The sequence below is a fragment of the Eptatretus burgeri genome, chromosome 11 (genome assembly GCF_056783735.1).
Source record: "Eptatretus burgeri isolate ZD-2024b chromosome 11, Ebu_testis_v1, whole genome shotgun sequence".
In the NCBI taxonomy this organism is placed as follows: domain Eukaryota; kingdom Metazoa; phylum Chordata; class Myxini; order Myxiniformes; family Myxinidae; genus Eptatretus; species Eptatretus burgeri.
Window position 1 is genome coordinate 36,013,690 of NC_140971.1, and position 10,000 is coordinate 36,023,689.

The 10,000-nt window shown below is 40.5% G+C and overlaps 1 protein-coding gene across 5 annotated transcripts in view; it reads right to left on the reverse strand.

The window, feature by feature from the left end:
* Window positions 1-2,521: 2,521 nt before the first annotated feature.
* LOC147016866 (uncharacterized) overlaps window positions 2,522-10,000 on the reverse strand; it is a 13,911-nt gene continuing 6,432 nt past the window's right edge. For all 5 annotated transcript variants that reach the window (XR_015049218.1, XR_015049219.1, XR_015049221.1 and 2 more), the window contains one exon: window positions 2,522-5,693. Coding sequence is in view for 1 of the 5 variants with exons in the window: in XM_085845996.1 (XP_085702122.1) it covers window positions 4,834-5,693 (860 nt within the window). In the remaining 4 variants the exon portion in view is untranslated. The remainder of the gene's footprint in view (window positions 5,694-10,000) is intronic.

The following is a 10,000-nucleotide window of genomic DNA, read 5'->3' on the forward strand; positions in this document are numbered from 1 at the left end:
AAATTTAAGACACTAGTACGTGCCCGTAAAAAATAAATAAATAAATAAATATTCAAACCGCGAGCAACAAACAACAACCACACAGGCTGTTTCTTTGCTCTCGCGTGCCCATACGTGCGTGGTGCGGAAGTTCGCATATCACAGTTACGATGATTCGCAATTTAGGGTTTAATGGCCAATTATTCAATTAGCGCCAACGTATTTTGCCTTTTCGCAATGTCATCGCAAGGAAAAACAAAAAGAGTAGAGAAGAGAAAAAAAAAATACTTCCTGGTTCGGAGCATACCAGCACTCTGATGTCACCGAAATTTATGCACCGTCTCGTATGAAAATGATCATAACTTGCGGCATTGTGTTTATCTATAAATGCGCATAAGAAATTGAGAAATTCTTAGAATACACGAAGTCATCACTCTCCAGAAGTCCGTACGTTGTAACCCAAAATGGGGAAAGCGGCTGAGCTTCCCTTCCCCATCGGCCACGCCCACGCAACAACGTGTCTTGTCATTGGTTTGGTAAATAAATGGCCATAACTTGGGAAGCACTTGTCCGATTAATATCAAACCTTGAAAAGGCACATCCTCAGGTCCCCAGCAATATACCTGGCAAGTTTCAATTAGATCGGACCAGTGGTTGTCGAGAAACAGCGGACACACACACACACAGACACACACAGACACACACAGACACACACAGACACACACAGACACATACAGACACACACACACACATACACACACACAGAGATTGCTGGAATTATAGATAGATGTATTCTCCATCACTACTTCGTCAATTTTAAAGTTTCACATCTATTGATTGAGTGGTTCCAAAGAAAACATTATTTAATAATATTCTTATATCCAATATGGCTGCCAAACCATGTGACTTATCAATTATTCTTTCACAACCTTGTGCACGCATGCCTTGGGGGGAGCATTTGAATGAAGTTTCCCCTTGATATGTCCAGGCATTCTGGAGAAGAAGATTTTTTATATGCTTTGGGGTAAATCCAATATGGCAGCCCAGCCATGTGACATATGACATCACATGTGTCAACCTTTTGTTCCTCATGGATAGGTGGTCATATGTGTAAAGTTTTGCCTCAATCTGTTCAGCCATTTTGGAGAAGATTTTTGAAGGTTTTCTTTAAAAAAAACAATATGGCTGCCAAATCACGTGACCGACAACATCAACAAAAATTTTTTTGATGACCATTCTATCCTGAGATGACCCTCAATATTTTTCATACTGATGTAGCTCTCTACGTATGCAATTATGATGTTATAATGAAGACACCTATGACGTCATAAAAAATCACACATTCCCCATGATGATTACTTGCCACGTGCCAAGTTTCATTTTTTTCCTTGGTGCGGTTTCAGAGACACATAGGTCCAAAGCTTTTCCATTTTTTCAACATGGCTGCCACACCACGTGCCCTATGATGTCATAATTATCATCGCAACATTCTACATGGGTATTCGCACCAATGGTGAAAATTTTGTCTGAATTCAACAAACGATTGCAGAGAAAAACATTAAAGTTCTGTGCGGACAAATAAACCCCAATGCAATTCCCTCTCCTTCGGCAAAGGTACTAATAAATGTCATTGTGTGTGTGTGTGTGTGTGTGTGTGTGTGTGTGTGTGTGTGTGTGTGTGTGTGTGTGTGTGTGTGTGTGTGTGTGTGTGTGTGTGTGTGTGTGTGTCCTGCATAACTCCAAAAAATTTGCAAGCATACTCATGGAACTCCAAGGGAGTGCAACAATGAAAACTGGGCCTTTGGGTGAATTACAAAACCCCTTTTAAAGATAATTAATAGGGTGCTCATCGTGAAAAACAAAAAAGCCTTTTCCAAGATGGTGGCACACCATTTTGTTTCGGCCTGCTCTAAAATGCCTTGCCTTGGAACAGGCCACAGCGGTTTCGACACAAAAAATGATGTTTCCACTTTTCTCACTCATATCATCGAATGCCTGATCTTCATACCTACGAATCACTGTGCGCATCGTTAATCGCTTCCAAGCCAGCTGCTCCTTATCAACCGTTTTGTTGGAGTGCTTGCTTGAGTGCTGAAGTCACTTGGAGCGATTGAGGCAGTGGTCTACGTTACACCGCCAAAAGAAAACTTTCATCCAATCAAGAGGACTGCTGAGTTGATGTACATTTAGAAACTGAACAACGTGCCGTCTGTCATGAAGGAAAGATACGTCTTCATTACAACCCACGTAATTTCGGTTTTTGCCCAAATTTTCAAGGTTGAATCGTATCATGCAAATACAGAAGGATGTAATGCCTAAACACCACCCACAATACTTTTGTTCCCCCAGGGACTTTTCTCTTTCACTTGTATTCCTTCAACAGTCAACACATGATTAATAAAATCGACGTTAAAATAAGAAATAACGGTTTGAAAGTTTATACCCATTATCGGTACCTGAAGATGTTGTCCTTAATGAGCATCTAAATCTAAAACCCTGAACGTGATTTTACTCTTTTTGAAGGAATTCGTTCTCAGGTAGATTTCGACTGAAACCAGTTTCTCTTTATTTGTCCACAGCATGTTGAAAACATGGGGCTATCCTGACTAAATCAAAATCTGCCGACTATACACGAACTCCACTTTGCGCATCTTCAAAGCGTAAGAGGATATCGTTAGTCTGGTGGAACTTATTAGACATAAGGTCAGTACGGTACCTTGTTTTCCTTGGTCACCCTGTACGTGCGCAGTCATGCTGGGATTTTTAAAATAATATACTGTACTTGCAAAAACAACTCACAATGATGACTTGGAGAATTCAATGATACAGAAAGTTTAAACAACTTGATAATATCATAGTTATGATGAACTCTGAGTGAGAATAATTCTAACTTTTGATTAAAAGTTTCATTTTATGCACATTAAGTGCAGGTTCAAACCAAAGCACCAAACACAGCAATTTCAGATATCTCGGATTTATAAACAAACTGTATCTCACATATTCAGGGTGGTGCAGAGCCGACTGACACGTTTGGACATGCGATAATTGAAACACACGAGGTTTATGTTCAAAGCTTGCAATTTTATTATTTATGGTAGATAACATCAGGCCTCCACCAGTTGCAGTGCATAGTCTTAGAAAAAAGTTCCCACCTCACCCCTCGGACAGGAGAGCGGTCTGAAACGTGTCAGTCGGCTCTGCACCACCCTGTACATGGAAATGTGTTCACATATGATGTGAAGTAAATAAATTGTGTACATTACACATCATTTCTGGATCTGATGAATTGCCAGTACCCATTTTGTAAAACTCTGCATGCAGCATCTAACTCGAGATGTCCAAATGTCCCACACTTTATGTCTATGCCCGTGGGGTTTTTCATGGGTCGACCTGCTGATTTACACTATTTTTCATCTGTTTTCAAGATTTGATGTACAGATGCCATCATACATGTACTGTGTGGCATATTGAATGAGTCATTTATGATTAATGCTTCTTGAGATTGACATTTGGGTTGAAATCGACTTTTTAAAAATTGTATTTGCAAAGAATATGCATAATACAACGAATTCCTCAAACTTAACATGCAAACCCCCTTCTCCCTCCCCCACCAAAATATCAGATGGATGGCCAACTCGATATTTTAAGCATGACCCTAAAAAAAAATTTGGTCTTCATATGCTACTGCTTGCTTATCATGTCATCACACTTTACACATCATGCCGTACATGTTTGTGAGATACATTGATTAATTATTGCACCTGTTCATGGCATATTGATTGTTGGACTCGCCCGTTCCCGAACAGATGGCGGGGGCTAACGTAACCAGTCTGTGAGTCAGTGTGAGGGTCCGCATGCACGTTCATTCTCAGATCTCAGATCTACTATAATCTCTAAATCTTCTGAGGCTCTGAATTAAATGCTCAGTGTGATTAGCTTTACTCATTCACAAGTGGATATGAGAAGCAATGATCGGTCTGTTTGTTAGTGTGTGCACCAGTATACCAATATACTTCAATCTCAGCTCGACTGTAGTCTATACCCCCCCCCCTCCCCAAGGGACTAAATTGTCTAATGCTCAGTCTTGTTCCGATTGAGACATGGTATGCTCATGCTTCAAGTGATTACTGCACTTTGTGTGCCACACTGATATGTCGTCTCAATGGGAATTGTTTTATGTTTTTTGACAAGGAAACTGGATTGTAACACAAACCTGAAATGCCCTTTTGATGTCGATGCAAATTTCCTCACCCTTGAAGCCTTTTTGATCCAAATTGAAGTAACAAGATATCTGACTTGAGTCGACCAAATTACGAGGGTGGTGAAAATTGTTTTCGCTTGGGTTTTTGTTTATAAAAGTCAGAGAATATGTATATCGATAATTATTATTATTGAAGCAATTTTATAATACCATTGTTAACCAAGACCCGTAATCACGTCTTTTAATGCACATGCTCGAGAATCAAGATGGCAACAAGTGATATAACTTGAATAAGATGGAAGTGAATTGAAATTTCTGGTCAATGGAAACATCAAGCCTGGTTAAATGAACAGATGGATTGCTTGCACAGTCAAGGTTAATAAAGGCCTACAAACCTGGTTTTGAACAATCATTCAGGTCGAATTTGAAATGACCCTCACATTTTTTTTCATCTCCGGCTTACATAGTGATTGTTATAATTAAAAGTCATAAACCCGGAATCTTGAAGGAATTATGCAAATTTCTATCATCTCTTGAGTTTGCGTTTTTAACTCCTGATACTATTAAATCGGCATCGTCTTTCAAAATGTCCACTGTAGGCAGAACCCTGAATGTCCAATCCCTGGTGTTTTATCTTCCTGGTATACACATCCTCAGTTCATGGGCAGCCATGAGGTGTCAGCACGTGACTCAGATCTATGGATCTGGGTCTTGATTCGCAGTTTGTGCGGCAACGCGCTCCCACCTACCGCACTCACCGCTGTCGCTCTGCGAGATTTATCTTCTTCCATCGTATCTTTTCTAGGAGCCACCTCGGTCTCACGCGCTTCGCGAGAAACCTCGACCACCCTACCTTTGCAGATTTCTTCTGTTACCTTCAGAAACTCTGCAGGCTCTACGTTGTGGGATAAGTGGTCTTGGGTCTCTGGTGTTTCCAATGTGTCCAACCTACTGCTTTTTGGGTCGCTCTTCGAAAAGTGAAGTTGGTGCTTCCAGGACATATTCCAATCTGTATTTGTGCAAGTTCTAGGTACAACTACATTTAATAACCCAATAGGTTTGGATGAGTCGACACTACATTGTGCACGAAGTGTGAGGATCTCGTGGCGCAGACGTGTGTTCTCTCGCACCAGCGCAAGCGCTTGACTCTCCATCACGAGGTCGTTGAACCTTCTCCGTTCGCGTGAGCGTCTCGCAGCCTCGTTGTTTCTCCTTCTTTTCTCCAAGTAACGCGGATCCTTTTTCGCTCCTGGTGAGAACTCGAATCCCTGCTGGATCATCACGGGTGGCCCTTTATGGTTCATTTGGTCGTTTTGCTGCTGAGGATGATAAGGATAAGGCATACGATTAGGATGTTGACAGTCGTTGTGTTGAAGATCTGGCTTTATATTTTGATGATTATGTTGCTGTTCATCCAGTTGTCCGCAAGCGAGAAGAAATGCAGGCTGCATGCATGACTCTTCCTGCATCATGTTTGGAGAAGCTGGGTGCAGTCCAAGCCAAGTCACTGTGCCTGCAAGATGAAGAAATTCATTACAATTCATTCTGTTTTACCGAGAACAAGCACAAATGTATGCATCTAATTTATTGTCATCGAGTCCAACTTCTAAAGATCATTTTCTCATCATTTGGGAGACCCATTGTGAAGGAAATGTCACAAACCTCTAGTACTCAACAATACCCATTCCACGCCGAGTCATCGCCAATACCGCTGAACAAATTACGAATTCCTGCCACCTCCAGTGGAACGTCAAGCCTTGCCATTCAGTTCATGGAAAACTTGGGCCAAATACTTTCCCTGGCTGACTCCACAATAAGGTGGGATTGATTGGGACTGTTAAAGAAGTCGTACATTAATTGAGGCGGTCTGTTTCAAGGATGGGTGCTGTCCGGTCCATCCGAGCAGCATTGTTTTATTTGTTGGATGAGGAAAGAAATCAAACGGCATGTTTCTTGGTGAAGCTATCTATCGCAGTATTGTGTTGCTATTAACCAAATGAAACATGCTATTTGGTGTTGATGAATAATGAGTCTTTGTAAAAGGTCTATCCTACACTGTGTAAAAAAAAAAAAAAAAAAAATTGTTTGTGATCAAATGTAAAACTTTATGGAAAAAGTTTCTTTTTCTGAAATAGTTTTTCAATTTTATTTCCGACCTATTACGTCATAATATGAATGAGTGGATGGAGAATTACGCCTTAACGAGTCTAAACAGATGGATTACGTGTCTTCCAACAAACGATTTGCGTTGAGGTGCTGCGTCGTCGTGTGCTCGCTTCACAACAGCAGGTTGTCGATTCGTTGGGATATTGATGGGTAAGTGGAGCACAACTTCAGACGAAAGAAAATTATGCTTGAAAACACGTTCATGCATTGAACAACCGTGCACATTCATTACCTCCACCACCAAAAGTGAAGGAGGTTATGTTTTCACCCCTTTCTCTCTGTCTGTTTGCTTGTTTGTCTGTGTGCTGGATATCTCAAAAAGTTGTGGACAGGTTCGGTGTGTGACAAGGACGAACTCATTAGATTTTGGTGAAGATCTGGGTCTGATGACTGGAATTTTTGAAGTGATTATTCACCATTGAGAGATAGGGCCAAAAATGACACATCGCATGATATCTCAATAAGTTATGGATGGATTCGGACAAAAATTGGTGGACCGGTTGGGTGTGTGACCTCAACAAATTGATTCGATTTTGGTGAAGATCCTAATCCGGATCCAGATACGAGAATTATTTAATTTCTAAAGTAATTCTTCACCATTGAGAGATCAGGCCAAAACGATATGTGTATAAGCACGATATCTCAAAAATGTATTGGGCCCGATATGTTCTCGTGGATCATGCATTGCATGCTGGAGGTACATGCTCTACCGAGTACCCTTCTAGTTGTTTGTGTGTGTCATGACAAGATGGCAAGAAGTCAAATGCTGGCTATGCAAAAGAGATTCCACAGATGGAGCTGAATAGGCGTTCCCACAGTGGTTTCACCGTCATGACAGTCACCTGCGGCTCCTAGCATCTACTTTCCTGTAGTACCTACTTTTCAAAGTAGAAGGCTAAACTCTTCCTGGCTGCACCTACGAGTGTTGTATGGTTATGGACACATGCTTCAACAAACAACTCCTTCTTGTAGCAAATTCTCGAAGCAGCTTCCCTATTGGAAAGGCAGGACAGGGTGGCTCAAGGAAGTTACTGTGGCTATTTAAAATTAATTTTTTTTTTAACCCAGTCTATCGGTGACGCAGAAACTTACAATACATGAGTAAGAAGTACCGATCACGGCGGCAATTTGGCCAGGATATGGTACACTGTGGCTTACTCATTAATAGGTACAAGGGCACCCAGCTTGAGAAACACAAGGGAGATCGTTTATACCTGGGAAATGAACAGAGATTAGGCAACTCAAAGGTAAGTGTGCACACCTCTGAACTTTCCTACCAGGCCCAGGATATTTGTTCATGCTTTACTGAAATAAAAGAACTACAATAATAAGGCCATTTGGCCGTTCGTGATTTTTTTTGAAGAACCTTCAGCTGTGCCTTCTGACTATGAATGTTATTTACCACCTAAAACCCTCCCAGGCACAACCTGAGTACAACCACAAACTTTCAACTCATTCTGCCCAACATTTCAGGAGTGCATCGAAGTCAAACACACACAAACAAATCCACACTTCCCAGACTATAAACACTCGCTCTATGGCATGAGTATTATTGTCTGACATATGTATATATGTATGTATGTATATATGTATGTATATATATATATATATATGTATATGTATATATGTATATGTATATATATATATATATATATATATATATATATATATATATATATATATATATATATATATATACACATACATATTCATTTCGAAAGATTTAAAGCTCAGGATTCATATTTGTAAAATAAAGTAGCACACTGAGCAATAAAATAATTCAAATTTAAATTCTTTATTTAAAGCCTGAACTTTCAAGAACAAACTAGTTCTCTTCCTCAGAGGAGTTTAGAGTGCGGTGGTGGTGACACCGTTCACTTACGTTCGGGACAGTTTGCATCATGGATTGGTCTAAGTCCTAGCCAATCACAAGGCTTCTTTGCAATTGAATGACTGCTGTTTGTGTTGACGTTGTAATCAATTGCTCTTTGTAATGTTATATAAAGCTATTTCTAACCACTGACAGACTGACTCAGTGACTCACTGAATGACTCACTGACTGATACTTAAGATCGGTACCTTCCGGGTGAAGCAGAAAGCTGAAATTTTGCGTGCCGATGGACGTCAAAGCCACAACACAGGAAAACTTCACAGAATCGTCGGGCACCATCCATAAATGAAAATATAAATAAATGGATAAAAAGAAAATATATAAATGAAAAATAAAATGAAGGTGAGTGACCCGAAACAATTGGGGAATCATGGTTCATTATTGTTTACAAAATGTGTAAGCATACCCTGCTAGTATATATATATATATATATATATATATATATATATATATATATATATATATATATATATATATATATATATATATATATATATATATATATATATACACACACGAGTATATGAAGCCAGTTCGTTTTTAGATTATGTATGTATGTGTGGACGGACTGCCTTCACCCCATTGGTTGGACAGCTGGCTCGACTCCACCCACGAGTGTAACCTGAAAAAATTCATACGTCCACCATTTTGTGAAGGCGCGTTGACCTCAGGCCTCTGGTGGCAGCCCATGGCCCAGTATAATTGGAATTATCTGAGCTATATAACCACAGGGTAATATATACTAGCATAACCCGCGCTCTGCGCGACATGTTGGGGTGGGTGTGTTTGAGAAAGGAACTGATGCAGAGTATCAGTAGTAATATTACTTTAATGCAGTAAGTGGAATACGATTTCACTGTTTCAGAACCATTTTATGTACTTTTTTTGTACCATGCACCTCATATGGTCTTTGCGATAATGTAAGCCGAATATCACGTTACTCGAGCGCAGAACAAAGTCGAAGATAGCGCGACACGAAACCACAAACTCGGAAATAATATATAAGATGTGGAGAAGCGGTCGGCATGTTTTTGCTTCATTTACGTCACCCAGGTTACTTTAATTATTCTGTAGCGTATACACTGCGGTCTGTAGCGTATACACTGCCCAAATAAAGGGATGAGCAATTTGTGAAACAAATTCATGCTTTTGTATGTAATTTCGGTTTTATTCAAAGTTTTAAAGGCTGAATAATATTAAAATGCAGAAGCGTAAATTTTGACGGGCTTTTCTGCTTGTACAGATATAAACCCAAGTACGAAAATTTTGGTGGGACTAGTTGGTGTTGTGATCATTATGATGCAGTTGCCCCAGATTATAATCCCACCTATTACAACTACTACTACTACTACTACTACTACTACTACTACTACTACTACTACGACTACTACTACTACTACTAGTACTATTGTGGCCCCATTTCGTCCCACCTTGTTGTATGGGCCGCATAAGTTCTCCCTCTTCAAATCCAAATTTTCTCTCTGTCTCTGTCTCTGTCTCTGTGTCACTGTCCTCCCTCCTCTGTCTCCATCTCTCTCTCCCTCTCTCCCTCTCTCCCTCTCTCCCTCTCTCCCTCTCTCCCTCTCTCCCTCTCTCCCTCTCTCCCTCTCTCCCTCTCTCCCTCTCTCCCTCTCTCCCTCTCTCCCTCTCTCCCTCTCTCCCTCTCTCTCCCCTCCCTCCTCTGTCTCCCCACCCTCTCTTATCTCTCTCTCTCTCTCTCTCTCTCTCTCTCTCTCTCTCTCTCTCTCTCTCTCTCTCTCTCT